Source organism: Natator depressus, chromosome 17 (assembly GCF_965152275.1).
Source record: "Natator depressus isolate rNatDep1 chromosome 17, rNatDep2.hap1, whole genome shotgun sequence".
NCBI classification, from domain to species: Eukaryota; Metazoa; Chordata; order Testudines; family Cheloniidae; genus Natator; species Natator depressus.
This window is the reverse complement of record NC_134250.1, coordinates 18,450,361-18,474,512: the sequence shown is the minus strand read 5'-3', so window position 1 is coordinate 18,474,512 and position 24,152 is coordinate 18,450,361. Positions and strand designations below refer to the sequence as shown.

Below are 24,152 nucleotides of genomic sequence, written 5' to 3'. Positions count from 1 at the left end.
TGAACGCCTGATAGCTGACAATGTGGAATTGTAAGGTTGCCGAGGAATATGCCTTCCTGCCAAAGAGATCAAGGCGCTTCCAACCCCCCCCCCAAAAGGGCCTTGCCCTGGAATGGTGTTGTCACAGGATTTCACGGCATCCACCACAATGGAATTGGGTGACGGGTGGGAGAAAAGGAACTCTGATTCCTTTGTGGGGACATAATATTGCTTCTCCTCACACTTGCATATTGGGGCAACAGATGACAAGGTTTGCCACACTGTTTTAGCCAGGTCTAAGATGGCTTCATTAACTGGAAGGGTGATCTTCAAGGACGATAAAGAGTAGAGGATATCAAGGAGCTGCTGGTGTGTGTCCCTGACCTCCTCCAGTGGTATGTGGAGGGTATCCGCTACTCTTTTCACCAGCTCCTCGATAAATCAGAAGTTATCTGCCATGGACGGTGGTGAAGGCATGTCTGCTTCATCTAGGGTGAAGCCGCTGGACGAAGCTTGAAGCTCGCAAAGCAGGTAGTTTTGCCACCCCAGGGTCCCAATACGGCCATTGTGGTGGCCATTTAGAATCATAGAATATCAGTGATGTCGGTACCGTGATGTCGGTACCGAGGGGTTGAGACTCGGGTGCCTCCGTCATGCAGTGGTCCCTTGTCCAGTGGAATTCCTCCAGTACTGATTGTCCCTGTGGTGGTGCTGGGGGAGGTGGAGACCTCATCTGTGCCAGGTGGGCTACTGTCACTGGCGGTACCAAGGTGGGTGGGAGAAGAGGAATTCAGAGTCCTTGGTAGGGATACCCTCTTACAAGTGGGTTTCACTGTAGAGAGGGTTTGCCAGATGGTCCTAGTGGATTCCAACAGAGCCTCATTAATAGGGAGGGCAATTCTAGATGGTATGTCAGAGTGCAGAATGTCCAAGAGCTTGTGTTGGGGTTCTCTGATCTCCTCTAGGGGTATCTTCAGAGAGACCGCCACCTGCTTAACAAACTCCTGGAACTGTCAAAAATCATCAGCCACCAATGGTGAGGGAGAAATCAAGGCTTCATCTGGTGAAGACAAGATGGTAGTTTGAGGCATTGCTTTTTTGTCCACCCTGGTATCCTGCTCCTCAAATGTTTCCTCCTGTTGCTGGTGTGGGGAGAGAAGCTTGTGTCTCCCTATCATCCCTATAGGATAGGGTCTGGACCCTAGAGAATTACCAGCAATAGACTGCCCAGAGATCCCAATATGGCCATTTAGAATCATAGAATATCAGAGTTGGAAGAGATCTCAGGAGGTCATCTAGTCCAACCCCCTGCTCAAAGCAGGACCAACACCAACTAAATCATCCCAGCCAGGCCCATACATATGATGGGATGGAATCCAGGGTTACTCCCACCAGGATTGATAAGGTCCTGGAGCATCTTCCCTGTCCCTTTGGGAGACGGTTAGTGTAAGGTATAATCGGAGAACCTTGCACTGAAATGGAAGCAGCACAGGGGAAATCATCATCAACATCCTCCTCTTCTTCAAATGAAGGAGCTCCCAGAGGAAAGGGTGGATGGAGAGTGTGACGGTACTGGGGATGCAAAAGGATCCTGCTACCAAGAGGTTCTCTATACAGAAATATGCTTGGTACCTGTCAGCAACGGAGACTCTGGATCAGAAGCCATCACCAAGTCTCTCTGGTATCTGAAGTCCTGCAGTACCAACAGATGTTTTAGTACCCGAGTGTTTGTCCTTCTCAGATTATACAAGAGGCATAAGGCACTTCAAGGCTGCAACAATGAGGCTGGAGGCTTACGTGGTACCGTGACACTTGGTACGAGCATTGAAAGAGGAGTCAGAGTTGATGGTACTGATCTTCTATGTTTGGTGCCATCCCTAGACAATGATGCAGGGTCTTCCTAGAGCCCTGTTTTCTCACATCCCCTGTACCGAACGAGTGTTTCCCCTCTATTGTACCAAGCCTCGAAGATCTCTGAGGAGACTGGAGACCAAGGTCTTTTTGAGGGAGAAGCCCCAAGAAGGGAACTAGATCTGGTTTTCTGAGATTTGAGATTTGAAGGAAGGCTCTGAGGATTTCTATTTCTTAGGAAAATGTTGCACCGAGGTGGAAGTGGGGGTAGAAATTCCTGAAGACTGATGGCCAGGAGGCTCCCGACCTGGTTCCAAAGGAGATCGGGGGAACGCTCCATCACGAGGAGTTGAAGTTTGAGTTTTTGGTTCTTCTGGACCCTAGATTTCAGGGCTAGACAGAAGTTTCACTTCTTGCCTACCTCGGCAAATATGGAGCTTCTCCTTACATTAGCTAGCTGGTTTATTAGTTGTAGTTAGTTTAGTGTGTGCGTGCGTGCGTTTTGGGGGGGAGACAAACAAAAAAAAACTTCTTTGGTAATAGGCTTGTTCCATTCCCTGCAGGGAAATTCTCCCTGTGAGGGGCATGCCCAATTCACTTGGGTTTAAATGCTGCCTCTCATGTAAAGAGGCCATCCCAGTTAGCGATGGATACTGCAAGTGCGTTAGCTACCTGGGTGAGTCCCAAGTGCTATGGAGGTGGACATGCTATCTCTGTCTCGGGCCCAGGCAATTGAGAAGGAACTGAGGGCAAAACCAAATGGACACTCCTAATAAAAATCTATGATCAAGGGTGTGTGGTGCGCGCGCGCACGCACACCCACCCACCCACCGGGATACCCATAGGGACCCTACCTAGAGAAAAATTACTTCTATACCAACAATCAGCTGAGGAAGCACAGGTTGGCCCTGTCACGTCCGAGATACTTCCTCTGTCTCTGAAAGCACTAATTGCATAAGTTACCTTTATCTCTTTTTTTAACCCGCTTTATTTTTTAATTCTGACAAAGAAAGCAGAGTTTGATGAAGTAGACTATGAAATTCCTGTTCAGAAGCAGATGTTGGATCATATTAAAGAAGTTCTGTATTAAAATCACAAATGAGTTTGATTCCCCATAGTTTAAATTCCAGGGTATTACTAATTAAGAGGTCTCTTGGTTTTTGGTACTGTTTCTCTCCCTCTGTATGTGAAACTTGCAAGCTGCTAATTGCGTTAGTACATTCTAAGACAGAGTCTGTTCTCAAAGCAATTCACAGAGAGAGACTCAAAGCAATACTCTAACAACAGACACAGCACCCAGAGACTCCCCGCCCTTTTGTTGTATTAACAATTGTGATTAAAATAGAGATAGAGGATGTATGTGGATGGATGCTTGGTGTGGATAATAACTGAATGATCAGGGAGGTGCCAGCCTAAGAATCCAGTGTCCATCGGCTGAAGAAGGCGTCAAGTGGAAATAACCAGAGGACCCCCGGAGGGCAGACTGGAATCCACCCAACAGCCTCAAGAATGGGAGAACCAAAGAACAAGATAACATCTAGCAGCACGGAGCCGTCAGGAATGTGCCATCTGCTGATTGATTCAGCAACAGCATGATGAAGCAATTCCCACAGACTGGCCTAGGAAGAAATTCCTATAAAAAGAGACTCTAAAAAGTGAGAACTTTGGGGTCTGATTCTGCAAACCAACTTCCAGGAGCATCAGATGAGCATCTGACAAGGCCCTGCTCCCTCCTCATGTCCAGGCCACCTGGCCAGTGGCTTGGCATGAGCAACTCTAAGGCTGGTAACTATGATGACAACCTTGCAGAATCTCTGTGTGTGTGTGTGTGTGTGTGTGTGTGAATGTGTGAATAAATATGAGATTGAATGGAATGTTATAGCTATAACTAACTGCTTACTATGATAACAACCTTGCAGAACCTGTGTGTGTGTGTGTGTGTGTTTGTATGAATGAATGAGTGAATAAAGATGAGATTGAATGGAATGTTACAGCTGTAACTAACTGCTTACTATGATTCTTTCTGTATTCACAATAAATGTGGTATTTTGCCTTTTTCCCTTTAATAAGATCCTGCTGGTTTTTAATTTATTGGTACAACATTTTGGTGGAGAATTGCGAAAGGGGGAATATTGGTAAAAAACCTCAGTTATTGTAAATATTGGTGTGCACACCGCCAGCTCTAGTGAGCTAGGCATTTCTATTAGGTTAACCAGACCTGCTGGCCTCCGAGAAGGTAGCAGGGGACCTGCTGGCCTCCGAGAAGGTAGCAGGAAAAACAGATTAAACCAGACCTGCTGGCCTCCGAGAAGGTAGCAGGGGACCTGCTGGCCTCCGAGAAGGTAGCAGGAAAAACAGATTAAACCAGACCTGCTGGCCTCCGAGAAGGTAGCAGGGGACCTGCTGGCCTCCGAGAAGGTAGCAGGGAAGAACAGATTAAACTAGACCTGCTGGCCTCCGAGAAGGTAGCAGGGAAAACAGATTAAACCAGACCTGCTGGCCTCCGAGAAGGTAGCAGGGGACCTGCTGGCCTCCGAGAAGGTAGCAGGGAAGAACAGGTTAACCGGACCGGCTGGCCTCCGAGAAGGTAGCAGGGAGAAATAGGTTAACCAGACCTGCTGGCCTCCGGGAAGGTAGCAGGGGACCTGCTGGCCTCCGGGAAGGTAGCAGGGGAAAAACGCATAGATTAAGCTATGATTTCAGAATCTAGGCTGTGTCACTTGCTAAGTAATACCAGCAGTGACAAAGAGATTGAAATATCCATGTTAAGATGTTTAAAAGAAAACAGGGTAAGCCAGTACCAGAGGGAGGAATGGAGTCAGAAGGAACTCCAACCTCACCTTTTGTTAAAGAAATTACACCTTTTAAACAAAACCTTCAAAAATTTGGGCACAGTCCTTGGACTAAACAAGCCCTAGCTGATCTCTGCACTATTTCGGACCTAGAGGATAGATTGGCTCAGTATATCCTCATATACAAACCTTCTAGTGCTGCCAAAAGAGATGCAGCAGCAATTTGGTTGTTGTGGGAGGCATGTAAGGATTCTTCCCTCCGCTTGTCTTCATGTAAAGAGGAAAAGGCACAAACGGAAAAGGGAGCAGACAATTGGAAGGTGCTGGCTACAAATACCCAAAGCCAGCTGAAAATAGTGAAAGAGGCACTCCAGGAATACAAAAAGAGTGAAAAAGATAATTCTGCAGAGGCTGGAGGGAGGCAGGTAAAGGGGGAGAAGGTCCTATGTATGGCACCCCCAGGCATAATTACAAAGAGAAAGAGTAAAAAAAAAAAAGTTAACTCTGCAGAGGCTGGAGGGAATTAAGCAGCTAAACTTTGTGAAAATGTTAAAAAGGAAAAAAAAAAAAGTGTTAGAGAAAGAGCATTCTTGGTTTCTTTGCAGCCATTCTGAGGGAAAAATGGGCCCTTTTCCAGAGGAATGTCTGTAAATTAGCCAGGCAAAAGAAACTGATTAAAATCATTTGACTGGACAATTTAGTCAAATTTGCTAAAAGAACATAAGGGGGTTCTATTGGAACTTAACTGCCTCAAATGTATAAAGGGAATGTAAGATGTAAAAAAAACAGAGCAACGTGGAAGGGATGTTAAAGAAAAGAAAATGTGTATGTATCTATCTGTGTGTGTGTAAATATGTAAAGTTCTAAGGACCAGTTGGTTTTGTTTTTGTTTTAAATAATGCCACTAAAAATCCATTTGACTCTTTAATTCAAAGTTGCAAAACTGACAGACCTTTTTGCTAGACACAGGTAATTAGTGCTGTTTGGCTTTGGGATTTGGCATTCAACCCTTAAAAGGTAACTCAATGCTTTACAAAATTTAAAATGTTTTTAAGTTGTGGCTGCAGCTGGGCAGTCAAAATCAGGAGAATATAAAAAAAAAAATTTTTCTCGATTCTTTTTGTTTGTTTGTTTGTTTTTGTAACAAAATAACAGATGAGAGTTGTAGAAAAAAAAAATTAAAAAAACAGTGCCTCTCTGAAGCAACAGCAGGGGTGAGGTGCACAAAACAAAAAGAAGCAATGTGAGAAACACTGAGTCTTAAAATGGCTCTGAGTAATCAGACTGTCACTTTGATAAAGGTACATGAAACCTCTGCAAGCAAAAAAAAGGAATAGTGACACCTTATGTAAAAATGGATCTGGATAATGTTATAGAAGTTAAACTATGGAAGGAATGTGCATTTGCCCCAGAACATGTGCAGGGTATATTGTAGAAGGGGCAAAAGAAATGCAAACGTACCATGCTACTTAATTAAAATGCTATTAGGGCTCCAAAGGGAGCCACAATAGGTTGGGTTTTCTTTTTCAGATTGCTGTGTGTTTTGGAAGCAGAAGTTAAAAGTAATCAAAACTCTGGTGAAAGTTGATTGTGTCCCTTTTAAGATAGAGTCTCTGAGCTGCTGATGGCTTTAAATCCAAAAGCAGGAAGTGTCTGTGAAAATGCAAATTACCTAAATGATAAAGGAAGGAAAGAACTAGCAGCACAAAGGAGCTGCAGATAAAGGACACACCTGGTCAGCAAACAAATTGTCTAAATAAAAGACATGGGATAACAAGATAATTTTAATAAATTTAATGATAATAAGTATCCCTGTAACAACATATAGTGTGTATGATTTTTGGAAAAACCCTTTAAGGTCGTATGGTAATGATGCTTCTCAGTTATTACCTGTAAATAAAACTTAAAGCTTAACACAGCAGGAAAAACATTATAAACTTGGTCTTCTGTATAAGAAGGAAAACTCAGGGATTTAATGACTAAACAGTGGGATAATTTCCCCATAACCCTTAAAAGATAAAAGCCATTGAAACCTGGCCTGCCTATAGAACAAAAACAGGAAAATACAGGGGCAATTCCTCTGTTTTGCCTGCAATCAGCAAGGGTATTTGTAAAAGAAATATTTTAAGCAATAATCTGCCACCCCAAAAGGGGTAGAAACATGTTCTTTTTGTCTTTCAGAAAATCAGGAAAAGCTAATGCCAGCTGAAAAGCAACCCAAAACCATGAATCTACTGTCACAATAGAAATTGTGTTTTGTGTTCTATGTTTTGTCTTGTGTTTTGTCTTGTTGCTAGCACTGTTGTGTGTTTAAAAAAAAAAAATACTGAAGACCTGCAGGAACTTAAAAATAAATTAAGCTTTCTGTCCCAGCTACAGGACAGCCTGATACAAAAACAAGTACATGCCAACGTAGACTTGGTCCAAATTGGTCTGGGTAACCTAAAAGCCCGATGGAATCTTTGGCAATGGCTTAATACTACCACATGGCTTATGCATAAAAAAAAAAAAATTAGAAATAGGAAACTACACAGCCATAGCTATGGGATGCACTGAAATGCAGAAACGTGCACTAGCTACTTTGGAACACAAAATGTTCTGGGTCATATTGGGAAATATTAAGGTTTGATGCATTTGTTAAAAAAGAAAGAGATCATTGTTTGACACTTATCAATATGAATGGATTCAATATGTTTCCAGTATTGTAAAACCAGACTTGTTAATGGGAGAAATTGTTGTCAAAATTGCACACCAACAGTCCCTGGAGGCAAAGGTATTGAAGGTTAGCCCACTCCCCATATTACACATGGGATCCTTCTGGCTACCCTGGACCTCGAGCCAGTGGGCTGGGGAGGGAGGGAAGCTATTGGACACTAGAGGTTGTACCGAATGGACTCCTCAAAAGTGGGTGTGCCTCACCTTGCCTGTTGCCCCAGAACCTTGTAGTAAAGATACATCACTAGGATCGTGTATGTGGCATGAATTGGAATCACAAACTCAAATTGCCTCACAGTACCTTCTCTTGAATTGGCTACATAGAAAGTGACACTGACGATTATAAATCTTAGTGTCAAAAGGGGGATTATGTTGGATCATATTAAAGAAGTTCTGTATTAAAATCACAAATGAGTTTGATTCCCCATAGTTTAAATTCCAGGGTATTACTAATTAAGAGGTCTCTTGGTTTTTGGTACTGTTTCTCTCCCTCTGTATGTGAAACTTGCAAGCTGCTAATTGCGTTAGTACATTCTAAGACAGAGTCTGTTCTCAAAGCAATTCACAGAGAGAGACTCAAAGCAATACTCTAACAACAGACACAGCACCCAGAGACTCCCCGCCCTTTTGTTGTATTAACAATTGTGATTAAAATAGAGATAGAGGATGTATGTGGATGGATGCTTGGTGTGGATAATAACTGAATGATCAGGGAGGTGCCAGCCTAAGAATCCAGTGTCCATCGGCTGAAGAAGGCGTCAAGTGGAAATAACCAGAGGACCCCCGGAGGGCAGACTGGAATCCACCCAACAGCCTCAAGAATGGGAGAACCAAAGAACAAGATAACATCTAGCAGCACGGAGCCGTCAGGAATGTGCCATCTGCTGATTGATTCAGCAACAGCATGATGAAGCAATTCCCACAGACTGGCCTAGGAAGAAATTCCTATAAAAAGAGACTCTAAAAAGTGAGAACTTTGGGGTCTGATTCTGCAAACCAACTTCCAGGAGCATCAGATGAGCATCTGACAAGGCCCTGCTCCCTCCTCATGTCCAGGCCACCTGGCCAGTGGCTTGGCATGAGCAACTCTAAGGCTGGTAACTATGATGACAACCTTGCAGAATCTCTGTGTGTGTGTGTGTGTGTGTGTGTGTGAATGTGTGAATAAATATGAGATTGAATGGAATGTTATAGCTATAACTAACTGCTTACTATGATAACAACCTTGCAGAACCTGTGTGTGTGTGTGTGTGTGTTTGTATGAATGAATGAGTGAATAAAGATGAGATTGAATGGAATGTTACAGCTGTAACTAACTGCTTACTATGATTCTTTCTGTATTCACAATAAATGTGGTATTTTGCCTTTTTCCCTTTAATAAGATCCTGCTGGTTTTTAATTTATTGGTACAACACAGAGAAGACTGAAAAGGAGACATCATAGCAACAGAGGAAAGAGAGAAAAGGAACACCAAGAAATCTATACAAGCTCACAGAAGAATATGATCTGGCAGTGACAAAGAGAGATGAGCCCAAGCTGTAAAAGTTGGAACAGATCCAAGCTTCCCCAAATATTGAGGATGATCTAAATCATTGTTTTGGATCTAATCCATCTCTACTTCTGAAGACAAGGAAAACATTAGTGAACAATAGGCTGCAGTATTGTGTTTTTATTAAAAAAATTATTTATTAAAAAAATCTTAAATTCTACCTCTATATGATTTACATATTAAAAACTATTCACTTACCTGTATGTCTTGCTTATCTACTGCAGAAGCAAGCCACAGACTTGAAAAACGGAGTGGGAAAACAATGCCCCTATAAGAATGCCGGGCTTTCCTCTGAGTATGAGCAGCCAGACAATCTACTAAAATTTTACTGAGAGACTTTGCTTCTGCTTGATAAAAATACAGTTGTCAGTGTGTGAAGTAATTTGCCAGGGACAGTTCTCCAAATAAGCCAACAAACTGACAAATGCAGAAAGTCATTTTTGCATTCTGGGGAATTTGAGGTTTTATTCTTCATAGCAAGGTGAGAAAAACAAAATTTGCAGAATGCACGTATAAATCCTCCATCAACTTCCAGACACTTTGCTTATTTGAGAAATCAGCCTTTGAAAAGATGTTTATCCCCTCTGCCCCACACCATCTCCTGTACCCTCCCTGACTCAGACCTCTCCCCCTCCATAGCTTTGCCCGCTTCTGCCCACTAATGTATTACTTTCTTTTGCCCCAATGCTGAGCATTGGCCTGGATCTGTTCCCATTGAAGTCAATGGTAAAACTTCATTTGACTTCAGTGGAAACAGATGGGCCAATGCAGAGCACAGCTGAAATTTCACCCTTGATTTATCTTTAAGGAGTTAAAAGGCCAGGGTCTACATGCATGTAGAGTGATAAAGTTTGGATTACCACAAAAAAAAAGATTTTTGCAACGTCTGAGTTTTAGACTATGAAACGTAAACAAGCCATTTATGTTAAGTACCGTGTTCAAGTTTAGAGCCCAAAAAATTCAATTCATATTTCAACAATCATAGAACACTTAAGCAGTCTTAACAAAGAGTCCTCATATATATCAGTAACAATTAAGGTGGTGAATTAAGCAACACACTAAAGAAAATCCTTGAATCACATTCATCCAATCTAGTTTTTTTTTTATATTATATATTTACTTACAAGTACTTGTTAAAATATATTACATCAAGAAAGTCAAATGACCGTGAAGTAGCTTTTCACATTACCTCTGGAGTGTTTTTCTTGAACTCACGACTTTGCTCAATAAGCTTTTTTCTAGACTGCTCGCTTTCATCTTGTCGGTTAGCCAATACCGTTGCTGTGGCATCAAGCTCTCTCTGTCAAGAAAAGGAACAGCAAGATTGTAATTGCTCTTAGTTGAAGAGAAGGTCATTTACTCCAGATAAATAAAAATATAAGCCTTTATACCGACTCCTCTCAAGAATTCCCAGAACAAAGATACCAACCTCCAGAAATTACTTCCCTTGAATGTAATTAAACACTAAGTGCTACAGAATTTAAATTCTGTCCTGAAACCAAAAATGACTATTGTTTGCATGTGGGAAAATCAAACAGATATTTTCTCAAACACATTTAGGGTTATACAATAGTAAGGTAATATAGTAAGATACCAGAAGCAAAACTAATGCAACATATACCTCATAATAATCCCCAAATCAAACTAATGTAGTATGTCTACTCAGGACCATCGCTACCCATACACAAAGTACGCAGCTGCGTAGGGCACCAGGAAATTTGGGGCATCAAATTTCCTGCTGCCCTGCGCAGCTGTGTGCTGCTACAGCCCCTGCCCCACCTCTTCCCCATGGCCCCCGCCCCAGTCCTACCCCCATCCCGTCCCTGTTCTGCCCCTTCCCCAAAGCCCCTGCCCTGCTCCGCCCCCATCCCACCCCTGCTCTGCCCCTTCCCCAAAGCCCCTGCCCTGCTCTGCCTCTGCCCCCACGAGGACCGCAGCAGGACCGGGCCTGCACTCACCGGCAGCAGAAAGTGCAGTGACGCGGCCCCTGCCGCGCCATTGGTGAGTGCTGGGGGGCGGTTCCCTCCCCCTACCCCCCAAGCCAGCCTCCCCCTGCCCCCTGTGGAGGCCTGGGGCCCCACTCACACCCCCTACGGGGGGGGGGGGGGGGGGGGGAGGCTGCATAGGGCTCCAGAATAGCTAGAGACAGTCCTGTGTCTACTTCAAGTCCAAGTCCGTTCCATTTTTAAATGGCTTACATCACCTGTTTCGTTTGCCGACTTTGGAACCACTCTCTGTCTTAGTTATTCTGAGTGAAAAAGCTATGTCTGAATAACTGAAGTACGAGTTCTTCCTCAACGTCAACCGATGATGGCTTTACTTCAAAGTTATTTTTAAGATCACAAACTGCTCACTGGGATCATTATGTTCTTCTCCATACAAAATTTTTAAAATTAGGGGACATCCCTCAATAAGAGACTTCCTTCTGTTCTAAAGACCAAATGATCTTTTCCTCAGTCTCTGCTTCATATTGGAACTTGTCCCCCTCACGTTATCAATAACTGTAGTTATCCCTTTGCTGATTGTTTTGTCACCAGAACACCACACAATATCCTTCATCTGTAGTCATATTTTACGAATGCCAGAATAACTTCCACCAATTTATTGTAAACAGAACTACCAATACAGCCGTAACATTACTGCCAAGCTTCGCCCAAATGATTTCAACATACTATCCACCATCACATCTTTCTTCTGTACTCAACATCATACTTCAAATTAAACCATGCTGCATTGCATGGGTCACTTATCAGCATATAAGCCAACACTATTCAAATCATTCTGCATCACTCTGCTTGCTTTTGCAATATTTAAATGTTATATTTAAAATACTAACTTTCCCACTCAGATATGTGCAACATTTTCACTTAAGTCAACAGGCGCTATATCCATGCATTTATGGAGAGAATTTGGCACTATATTTTCTTTACTTTTAATTGATTTTCTTTCATTTTGACTTGCTAAAGTGAGGCATAATGTAGACAGGTTCTGAACCATCTTCTCCGCATAACTCTGCCAATAAACCTTGGTCCTGGCCTAAAGAACCTCTGCTATTCTCCAGGGCAGAAATTGCCAATCCTATGAAACTGAATGAAAGACTTAGATATCAACAAATATCAATTAAAAAAATCAGATTGACACCACCAGATGAAAAATATAAGGCCAAGATTTTAGCTCTTGAGCCTCTTTCTAGACATTTTGTGAAAGAAATCTGGATTAAAATTATTGGTTCTCTCATGTGTAAATCCTGCCTCTTTTCTGTTACTTCTAGGCTCAAACTAATTCAACAAATCTGAAGCATAGACTGGGTTGATGTGCACATATTTTACATGATTCTGTAACTTCAACGGGGTTGGGGGGGAGAAGAGGACGGGGTCTGAGATTTTTCTGTTGCAGCACCCAACTCAGAAGGATGCAAGTGTTTTTTTCTTAATTTTCACTTCCTCACAAAGAGATATCTTAAGTTTCTTACTATTACATATAGACCATAGTTAATTTAATCCTAGAAAATATGATATATCTGAACTAGGAACCATCCTGGAGATAGTGATCCAAATATCCACATAACACTCAAAAAAAAAAAAAAAAAACCACCACCACCGCTCAATATTTCTGACTTTAAGGAAAATGTTAAGGCAATATCTCCAACAGATTTTGGTTTGAAATTCTATAATATACAGTATATGAAATCTATTGCAGAAAAATGGAAAATACTTAACAGTTGGATAAGCCACATTTGAAATTCATCCCAGTTAATTTTATGCAAGACAAAAGAGCAACAGAAACCAATGTGGTTAGACTTTACAATAAAGAGCAATAAGTGCTAAACAGAAGGCTTTTCAAAAATATAAATAAAATCTGGTACTGACAACGATTTGGAAATCTATATTTTAGAAATAAGCAGAAGTTAAAAGCAAGAAGAAAAACTGATGACACTGGAGAGAATTGCAGTAGATAAAATATCAAGCAAATGCTGTCTACTAAGTAGTATTAGTAATAAATTAGAAAAAGAATAGAGAAGTAGAAGATTTGTCAATACAGTGTTTTGCTTCCAGTTTTAGAGAAGAGGAACAAAGTGACGAACTGCTTCAGACAAAGATCTTATTTTGCACTATGAGAGTAGAGGAGTTAGATAGTAGGTTAGACACTCCTTCTGGCCTGTTTGCTTTCTGCCAGTCTACTGGTATAAAGCAGATTTTAAGGCAGCTGATCCAGCCTCTTGAGAATTTCCTCTGCACAGAGGAATCCCTTGGTGGTGAGAAACCAGTACCCATGCTATGCCACCCTTCAACATACAGGGCATGCCCAGGAAAAAAGGAGAATGGCAGAGATGAGAGACTATGTATCAATACTCCCAAGCTGCTGAAATGACAGCTTGACACAGTGGATAGAAAGTGTAATGTCCTGGTCCAGTGTCTATGAGTAACAATAGAAAGCGCTATGAATAGTTTAAAGAAAAGGAGTACTTGTGGCACCTTAGAGACTAACCAATTTATTTGAGCATAAGCTTTCGTGAGCTACAGCTCACTTCATCGGATGCATACTGTGGAAAATACAGAACATGTTTTTATGCACACAGACCATGAAAAAATGGGTGTTTATCACTACAAAAGGTTCTCTCTCCCCCCACCCCACTCTCCTGCTGGTAAGAGCTTATCTAAAGTGATCACTCTCCTTACAATGTGTATGATAATCAAGGTGGGCCATTTCCAGCACAAATCCAGGGTTTAACAAGAACGTCTGAGGAACAGTGGGGGAGGCGAGGGGGAGGGAAGGAATAAACAAGGGGAAATAGGTTACTTTTTATAATGAATCAACCATTCCCAGTCTCTATTCAAGCCTAAGTTAATTGTATCCAATTTGCAAATTAATTCCAATTCAGCAGTCTCTCATTGGAGTCTGTTTTCAAAGTTTTTTTGTTGAAGGATAGTCACTTTGAGATCAGAAATCGAGTGACCAGAGAGATTGAAGTGTTCTCCGACTGGTTTATGAATGTTATAATTCTTGACATCTGATTTGTGTCCATTTATTCTTTTACGTAGAGACTGTCCAGTTTGCCCAATGGACATGGCAGAGGGGCATTGCTGGCACATGATGGCATATATCACATTGGTAGATGTGCACGTGAACGAGCCTCTGATAGTGTGGCTGATGTTATTAGGCCCTGTGATGGTGTCCCCTGAATAGATATGTGGAATAGATACATACACATTGTAAGGAGAGTGATCACTTTAGATTAGCTATTACCAGCAGGAGAGTGGGGTGGGGGGAGAGAAAACCTTTTGTAGTGATAAACACCCATTTTTTTCATGGTCTGTGTGTATAAAAACATCTTCTGTATTTTCCACAGTATGCATCCGATGAAGTGAGCTGTAGCTCACGAAAGCTTATGCTCAAATAAATTGGTTAGTCTCTAAGGTGCCACAAGTACTCCTTTTCTTTTTGCGAATACAGACTAACACGGCTGTTACTCTGAAACCTGTCATGAATAGTTTAGACACTCATACAAGCAAAGTATCCAGTCCTCTAGCTAAAAAAAGTTGTAGAAGAATAGAAATTAATGAAATCTTAAAGAGACATTGTCAAGGTTGGCAAGCCCGAAACTTGAACCATCTTAATTTGTTCTTCGTTTCTTGATCATAACTATTTAGACATCAGGGCTGCAAAGTCCATTTATTGGAAAAACTAGTTGTGCGCTAGGTGCAACAATACAATAATTACGGAAGATTTTCCCACATTTGTGGCATACACAGGAATGTCTCAGGAGAGGCTGGGCTTATTGCAAAATTCCTAATACCATACACTGATTTATTCTTGTAAGAGACTGATACCACATGGATAAACTTGTGATCCCAAAACCTTCTGGGTAAGACAAATTTGTGGCCCACCAGCCACAATAGGTTCTAAGTAACCAATAAAAGGAGATTTAAGATTACAAAGAGAAAAATATTGGAGGTTCCATTAAAATTACAGGATGCCAATCTCTCAGACCAAATATTCTTTTGTTGTCTAACAATTCCCCACAACTTTGAAGCCTAAAATTGTCAAGATTAAAAGCAACAGAAACCAAACCATAAAGGTGTTATACTGGGAACCAGTCTGTGCAGGGGATTCAGAGCCCATTACCTCCAGGTTCACTAATTCAAATCTGGCTACTAAACTTTTAGTCAAGGGTATCCAAAATGTACCACTGTTCAACGGCCTATGCAAAATGAGTTGGAGTCTCAGGACACTTTTTCATTTGAGAAACGTCGAGAAACGAGCTCAGAGACATGGAGCTAAACTAATTCCACCCCATGGTTGGTCACACCAAGTTAGGGCAGATTGGAGAGGTAATATGGGGTGTTTTCTATTACCCATTCTACACTTGTTTTGTGGTTAGCTAAATGACCATCCTCTCCAGAGCTGTCCATGAACCTTTCACCAACATTACATTCACTTTTGAAATGGGGGAACACAAGGAAAAGAAAGCATTATACTCTTAAATGTAAGCCTTGTTAAAAAGGAATCCTCAAATATCAACATCAAATATTTCTTTTATGCTCTATCAGAAATACATCACACAAACTACACAAGGTTAATTTGGTATTCACTGTAACATTAAACAAATTCATGATGAATTTGTTTGGTATTAATGTGACAATTATGAAGTTCCACTAGAATATCATTGTATTAGGCTTTAATATTTTTTCCTTTAATTTTTATTTAACATGTTAAAAACAGAGAAAGCAACGGTATATTCCCTTGGTACTCAAAGCGTGCCAGCCAGTTGCAGCCCTCACTGACCCGCTAGAACACTGAGCAGATCATACACGCTCATTGGCACGCACGCAAACAAAAATCCCCTTTTGTAATAAAGGACTGCAACCAGTATTTCTAGCTCCCTGCCCAGAAGCACTATGTGCGAGCACCTGACTCTTCTGGAATTAGATGGCTTTCTTACTGCTCTGTCTGGGAAGAGAGTTCTCAGAAAGGGGACGCTACCTATGTATTCAGAACACTGCAAGAGGACTCCCCAGCCCACCCACAGTTAAACATTTCCAGAGAAGGGTGAAAGAAGCTGAGAACTTCAAGCAGAGAAGACCGTGCATTACCAAGAATCTCCAATCTGTTGCTCTCCCAGCTCCTTCCCTTCCCCCTAGCAATGAGTGAAACAGGAGGGTGGAAGGGAGAAGTTAGAGGAAAGAATCTATGGTGAGAATGTGCATAGATACTAGATTTGGTAGAGACTGGAGAGAGATAACAGGTGGGTGGGGAGGATGTATGAAGAACAATTTAATTTTGGGCGCTGCAGGGGAGATAAGGGAAGGAGAATCAGAACCTGCATCTCTAAAAAGAAGTCCTGAAAAGGAGTTGCACCTGATTAAGGGAAACTGAAAAAGAAAATGTTTCTTACAGCAGCTAAGATATCTGCATTATATGTTTGACATGTTTCTGCAGCCTACTAACTATGCCAGCAGAAATATACTGACCGCTTGCTGATAAGATGTGGGGAGAAGAGAGAGAATAAGGTTTAAACTATGACAGTTCTCACCAGTCCTGCAACAGGAGACGAGTGTGGGGGAGTCTATTACACTGTGAAGAATAAAATATTTTAGATTAGCTAAAAAAACTGCTTTGTATGTTTGGCATGTTTCTCCAGGCATGCAGCAAAATAGTGAAGGGAAACACACAATTTGCAATTTCATCCAAAACAAAGACATCTTGATAGAAAAAAAACAGTTACCTTCTCATAACTCCTGTTCTTTGAGATGTGTTGTTCATGTCCATTCCAATCAGGTGTGTGAGCGCACCACGTGCATGACACCCGAAAGATTTTTCCCCTAGCAGCATCCATAGGGTTGGCCTGGGCGCCCCCTGGAGTCGCTCCTTCATGGCACCCTATATAGGGCCCTGCTGAACCAACCCGACCTGCCCTCAATTCCAGTTGCCAAATGGGCAGGAGGGTGGGCATTGGAATGGACATGAACAACACATCTCAAAGAACAGTTAGTTAAGAGAAGGTGAGTAATCGTTTTTTCTTCAAGCGCTTGTTCACGTCAATTCCAATCAGGTGACCCGAAGCCCAAGTTCAGGAGGTGGGGTCGGAGTCATCCACTATTTGGAGCACTGGTCTTCCAAAGGCCGCAACATCTCTGGCCTGCTGGGTGATTCCGTAGTAAAAGTGCGTACGGAGGTCCAGGTCGCTGCTCTGCAGATTTCCTGGGTGGGAACCTGTGCCAGGAATGCCGTTGAGGCCTGAACCCTGATTGAGTGCGCAGTGATCAAAGGAGCAGGCACCCCTGCCAGATTGTGGCACTCACGGATGCAGGACGTGACCACGTCAAAATCCATTAAGAGGAGAAAGGAAGACCTTTCATTCCATCCACCACTGCCACGAATAACTGTACAGACTTTCAGAACGGTTTCGTTCTCTCAATGTACAAGGCTAGCGCTCTGCAGACATCCCATGAGTGAAGCCTCCGCTCCCTGCTGCTCGAGTACAGCTTAGGGTAGAATGCAGGGAGGAAGATGTCCTGGCTGATGTGAAACTGGGAGACAACCTTTGGGAGAAAAGCCAAGTGAGGCCTGAGCTGAACCTTGTCCTTATGGAACACAGTGTAAGGGGGCTCTGATGTTAGTGCCCTGAGCTCAGACACCCTCCTAGCTGAGGTTATCGCTACCAGAAACACCATCTTATATGAGAGAGAGAGCAGGGAGCACGTTGCCAAAGGCTCAAATGGTGGCCCCATGAGTCTGGATAGGACCAAACTGAGGTCCCAAGCAGGGACAGGCTGTCAGACCTGTGGGTATAGCCTGTCGAGACCTTTAAGGACATGGCTGACCAACGGGCTGGCAAAGACTGAGCGTTCCTCTGCGCCTGAGTGGAAGGCAGAGATGGCAGCCAAGTGAACCTTTACGGATGACACAGACAGTCCCTGATGCTTGAGGTGGAGAGATAGTCCAATATAAGTGGCACTGAGGCAAGCGTCGGGGACCGAAGGAGCTGCGCCAACCAGATTGAAAATCTCTTCCACTTGGCAAGGCGGTTAGCTCTCATGGAAGGTTTCCTGCTGCCAAGGAGAACTAGTCTTACTTGATCAGAGCAAGAAAGCTCCACTGGGTTCAGCCATGGAGCTTCCACGCTGTGAGGTGGAGTGACTAAAGGTTTGGATGTTAGAGACAGCTGTGATCCTGAGTTAGTAAGACCGGGAAGAACAGCAAGGTGACTGGAGCTTCCACGGACATTTCCAGGAAAGATGTGTTCCAGTGCTGGCAGGGCCAAGCTGGAGCTATCAATATCACTGTAGCTTCTTCCCTCTGTATCTTGAGGAGCACCTTGTAAATGAGAGGGATGGGCAGGAACGTGTAGAGGAGACGGCCTCCCCATGGAAGGAGGAAAGTGTTCACAATGGAGCCTGGACTGTGATTCAGGAAGGAGCAAAACTGCTGACACTTCCTGTGGTGTCATGTGGCAAACAGGTCCATCTGGAGAAAGCCCCACTGATGAAAGATTGAGTTCATGACGTCCGGACGAAGGGACCACTGGTGGCCATGGAACGACCTGCTGAGATAATCCGCCAACTCATTCTGTACTCCAGGAAGGTACGATGCTTGCAGGTGTATCGAGTGCTCTACACAGAAGTCCCACAGCATGAGGGCTTCCTGGCACAGGGGAGAGGAGCATGCACCCCCGTTTGTTGATATAAAACATCGCCGTGGTGTTGTGTGTCATGACTGATGCACATCTCCCTGTTAGGTGGGCTCAGAAAATCTGACATGCCAGGCGTGCCGCTCTCAGCTCTTGGATATTGATGTGCAGAGCGAGAGCCGCCTGAGACCAGAGGCCGTGTGTTCTGAGGTAACCCAAATGTGCCTCCCCAGCCCAAGTCTGACGCATCTGTCACTAGCGAGAGGGATGAAGGAGGAGTGCTGGGCAGAGACGGGCTCCATCTTACGAAGAGAGGGAAGAGCATCTTTGCCAGCAGGCTGGCTAACCTAGTGAGGAGGGCTTTAAACTAGGTTCACCGGGGGAAGGAGACCAAAGCCCTGAGGTAAGTGGGAAAGCGGGATACCGGGAGGAAGCACAGGCAGGAATGTCTGTGAGGGGAGGGCTCCTGCCTCATACTGGGAATGAGGGGCAATCAACAGGTTATCTCAAGTGCTTATATACAAATGCACAAAGCCTTGGAAACAAGCAGGGAGAACTGGAGGTCCTGGTGATGTCAAGGAACTATGACGTGATTGGAATAACAGAGACTTGGTGGGATAACTCACATGACTGGAGTACAGTCATGGATGGTTATAAACTGTTCAGGAAGGACAGGCAGGGCAGAAAAGGTGGGGGAGTAGCACTGTATGTAAGGGAGCAGTATGACTGCTCAGAGCTCCGGTACGAAACTGTGGTAAAACCCGAGTGTCTCTGGATTAAGTTTAGAAGTGTGTGCAACAAGAGTGATGTAGTGGTGGGAGTCTGCTATAGACCACCGGACCAGGGGGATGAGGTGGATGAGGCTTTCTTCCGGCAACTCACGGAAGCTACTAGATCGCATGCCCTGATTCTCATGGGTGACTTTAATTTTCCTGATATCTGCTGGGAGAGCAATACAGCGGTGCATAGACAATCCAGGAAGTTTTTGGAAAGCGTAGGGGACAATTTCCTGGCACAAGTGCTAGGGGAGCCAACTAGGGGGGGCGCTTTTCTTGACCTGCTGCTCACAAACCGGGTAGAATTAGTGGGGGAAGCAAAAGTGGATGGGAATCTGGGAGGCAGTGACCATGAGTTGGTTGAGTTCAGGATCCTGACGCAGGGAAGAAAGGTAAGCAGCAGGATACGGACCCTGGACTTCAGGAAAGCAGACTTCGACTCCCTCAGGGAACAGATGGCCAGGATCCCCTGGGGGACTAACATGAAGGGGAAGGGAGTCCAGGAGAGCTGGCTGTATTTCAAGGAATCCCTGTTGAGGTTACAGGGACAAACCATCCCGATGAGTCGAAAGAATAGTAAACATGGCAAGCGACCAGCTTGGCTTAATGGTGAAATCCTAGCGGATCTTAAACATAAAAAAGAAGCTTACAAGAAGTGGAAGGTTGGACATATGACTAGGGAAGAGTATAAAAATATTGCTCGGGCATGTAGGAAAGATATCAGGAGGGCCAAATCGCACCTGGAGCTGCAGCTAGCAAGAGATGTCAAGAGTAACAAGAAGGGTTTCTTCAGGTATGTTGGCAACAAGAAGAAAGCCAAGGAAAGTGTGGGCCCCTTACTGAATGAGGGAGGCAACCTAGTGACAGAGGATGTGGAAAAAGCTAATGTACTCAATGCTTTTTTTGCCTCTGTTTTCACTAACAAGGTCAGCTCCCAGACTGCTGCGCTGGGCATCACAGAATGGGGAAGAGATGGCCAGCCCTCTGTGGAGATAGAGGTGGTTAGGGACTATTTAGAAAAGCTGGACGTGTTACATCCGAGAGTGCTGAAGGAATTGGCGGCTGTGATTGCAGAGCCCTTGGCCATTATCTTTGAAAACTCGTGGCGAAGGGGGGATTTGATAGCTGCTTTCAACTACCTGAAAGGGGGTTCCAAAGAATCATAGAATCATAGAATATCAGGGTTGGAAGGGACCCCAGAAGGTCATCTAGTCCAACCCCCTGCTTGAAGCAGGACCAATTCCCAGTTAAATCATCCCAGCCAGGGCTTTGTCAAGCCTGACCTTAAAAACCTCTAAGGAAGGAGATTCTACCACCTCCCTAGGTAACGCATTCCAGTGTTTCACCACCCTCTTAGTGAAAAAGTTTTTCCTAATATCCAATCTAAACCTCCCCCATTGCAACTTGAGACCATTACTCCTCATTCTGTCATCTGCTACCATTGAGAACAGTCTAGAGCCATCCTCTTTGGAACCCCCTTTCAGGTAGTTGAAAGCAGCTATCAAATCCCCCCTCATTCTTCTCTTCTGCAGACTAAACAATCCCAGCTCCCTCAGCCTCTCTTCATAAGTCATGTGCTCTAGACCCCTAATCATTTTTGTTGCCCTTCGCTGGACTCTCTCCAATTTATCCACATCCTTCTTGTAGTGTGGGGCCCAAAACTGGACACAGTACTCCAGATGAGGCCTCACCAGTGTCGAATAGAGGGGAACGATCACGTCCCTCGATCTGCTCGCTATGCCCCTACTTATACATCCCAAAATGCCATTGGCCTTCTTGGCAACAAGGGCACACTGTTGACTCATATCCAGCTTCTCGTCCACTGTCACCCCTAGGTCCTTTTCCGCAGAACTGCTGCCTAGCCATTCGGTCCCTAGTCTGTAGCGGTGCATTGGATTCTTCCATCCTAAGTGCAGGACCCTGCACTTATCCTTATTGAACCTCATCAGATTTCTTTTGGCCCAATCCTCCAATTTGTCTAGGTCCTTCTGTATCCTATCCCTCCCCTCCAGCGTATCTACCACTCCTCCCAGTTTAGTATCATCTGCAAATTTGCTGAGAGTGCAATCCACACCATCCTCCAGATCATTTATGAAGATATTGAACAAAACCGGCCCCAGGACCGACCCCTGGGGCACTCCACTTGACACCGGCTGCCAACTAGACATGGAGCCATTGACCACTACCCGTTGAGCCCGACAATCTAGCCAGCTTTCTACCCACCTTATAGTGCATTCATCCAGCCCATACTTCCTTAACTTGCTGACAAGAATACTGTGGGAGACCGTGTCAAAAGCTTTGCTAAAGTCAAGAAACAATACATCCACTGCTTTCCCTTCATCCACAGAACCAGTAATCTCATCATAAAAGGCGATTAGATTAGTCAGGCATGACCTTCCCTTGGTGAATCCATGCTGACTGTTCCTGATCACTTTCCTCTCATGTAAGTGCTTCAGGATTGATTCTTTGAGGACCTGCTCCATGATTTTTCCAGGGACTGAGGTGAGGCTGACTGGCCTGTAGTTCCCAGGATCCTCCTTCTTCCCTTTTTTAAAGATTGGCACTACATTAGCCTTTTTCCAGTCATCCGGGACTTCCCCCGTTCGCCACGAGTTTTCAAAGATAATGGCCAAGGGCTCTGAGGATGGCTCTAGACTGTTCTCAATGGTAGCAGATGACAGAACGAGGAGTAATGGTCTCAAGTTGCAATGGGGGAGGTTTAGATTGGATATTAGGAAAAACTTTTTCACTAAGAGGGTGGTGAAACACTGGAATGCGTTACCTAAGGAGGTGGTAGAATCTCCTTCCTTAGAGGTTTTTAAGGTCAGGCTTGACAAAGCCCTGGCTGGGATGATTTAACTGGGAATTGGTCCTGCTTTGAGCAGGGGGTTGGACTAGATGACCTTCTGGGGTCCCTTCCAACCCTGATATTCTATGATTCTATGGGTGGTGAAGGGGACCCCATCACATACTACCTGCGGGTCGAGCCACCACAGGAGGGAGTTGAGTACCGGGTGAGGCAGAGTTACAATCCTGTCCAAACTGTCCCAGGCTGGCCGATACACTGACACTAGTCATGACTGAAAAGGTTGAAGTCTGAGTATGGCATGCTGTACTACATGTGTTCAAGCAGCCATGTGTCCTAGAAGTTTCAGGCAGTTCCATGCTGTGGTGGTGGGGAACTGCCTAAGACCTCGAGTGACACTGTCGAGGGCTCAAAATCTCACTTCGGGAAGGAATGTCCTGGCCCGTGTCGAGTCCAGTACCGTCCCTACAAATTCCATCCTCTGCACTAGCGACAGCTTTGATTTCCCCTCGTTCAATAGCAGGCCCAGTTCGTCGAAAGACGCTCTTATGAAGGCGACTTACATCTCTACTTGAGCCCTGGATCGACCCTTGATCAGCCAGTCGTCGAGGTACAGGAACACCTGTACCAGTCACCTGCGCAGGAACGCAGCCACAACTGCCACACACTTAGTGAATACTCGAGGTGCCGCTGACAGGCCGAACTGTGAACTCATAGTGGGCGTTGTTCAGCACAAACCTGAGGTATTTTCTGTGGGACAGAGTTATCGCTATGTGAAAGTAGGTGTCCTTCAATTCAAGGGTGGCATACCAGTCTCCTGGATCCAGTGAGGGGATGATGGAGGCCAAAGAAAACCACGTGGAATTTGAGTTTCTTCACAAACGTATTGAGATCTCATAGATCTTGGATGGGCCTATTATTTGCTGACACCAAACAGGGAATTTAAACTTTAACTGCAACAAGTATTGTACTTCATACACTGCTTTTGGATGGTAAGAAAAGAATTTATGCAGTACCCAAAGCATAAGGCAAAAGGGAGAATACACACAAAAGAGCAACAATGTAGCTCAATTTTACATCAATGAGACGTAGTACTCACCCTTTAAAAAAAAAAAGCCATTGTGGCATCTGACTCCCACGTTGACACCAGCTCAAAGAAGCCAGTGCCACAAACAGAGAGCAACGCATCAACAGATCTAGAAACAGGAGCACAAAGCCAGCAGCTCTTCCAAAGGAGCCAGTGACAGCAGCAGCAAAATACTGATAGAGATGCAGAGGAGACAGCAATGGGTCCATTAGTACTTGGGGAAAGAGCACTGTGATAGTCCCTATAGTTCCAACTGTTCCTGCTTTTGGATCGGCACCTTGGGTCCCAAACTCTCAGAGGCTGTTCTTGGGTCAGTAAGGATAAGGGAGCCAGAGGACTCAATAGGTTTGACTTACAAGCTTCTTTTCTTGTTTAGTAAAAATAGGACAGTTCACATGAACAGTTCTTAATCTGACATAGTTGTAAAATGCTAGTGAGGGTCTACGCTAGCACTGCCACCGTTGGCAGCTGGCAGCGGAGCTGCACTGGTAGTAAAATTTCAAAAAAGTATTCAACATAAGCAAGGCAGGATTCATTTCCAGAGTTATTAACAAGAATTCACTTTTGTCCATCCCTACCCCCACCCCCAACCCCACCTTTTACTGCAATCTGTTGTAAAAGCTGTAGAAGCTACCTTGTAAGTAACTACTTCCACATACACCTCTACCCCAATATAACACAAATTCAGATATAACATGGTAAAGCAGCGCTTGGGGGGGAAGGGGGGGGTGTGCTGCGCACTCCAGCAGATCAGCACGTCTGGCTCCGACATGCTGCTCTGAGCGGCATGTTAAGGGTGCCGGGCCGGGCCCGAGGGGTTGGATAAGGGACAGAGGGTCTTGGTAGGCAGTCAGGGGACAGGGGGGGTTGGATAGTTCGGAGGTTCTGGGGGCAGGGCGGTCAGGGGACGGGGAGGGGGGTTGGATGGGTCAGAGGTTCTGAGGGGTCAGTCAGGGGGCGGGAAGT

The 24,152-nt window shown here is 44.3% G+C and overlaps 1 protein-coding gene across 4 annotated transcripts in view; it reads right to left on the bottom strand.

Annotated features, from left to right (window-relative positions):
- The window catches only part of CUX1 (cut like homeobox 1), a 399,694-nt gene that overhangs the window by 316,180 nt on the left and 59,362 nt on the right, over positions 1–24,152 (bottom strand). For all 4 annotated transcript variants that reach the window (XM_074975052.1, XM_074975049.1, XM_074975051.1 and 1 more), the window contains exon 2: positions 10,076–10,186. In XM_074975052.1, coding sequence (XP_074831153.1) covers positions 10,076–10,186 — 111 coding nt within the window. The remainder of the gene's footprint in view (positions 1–10,075; positions 10,187–24,152) is intronic.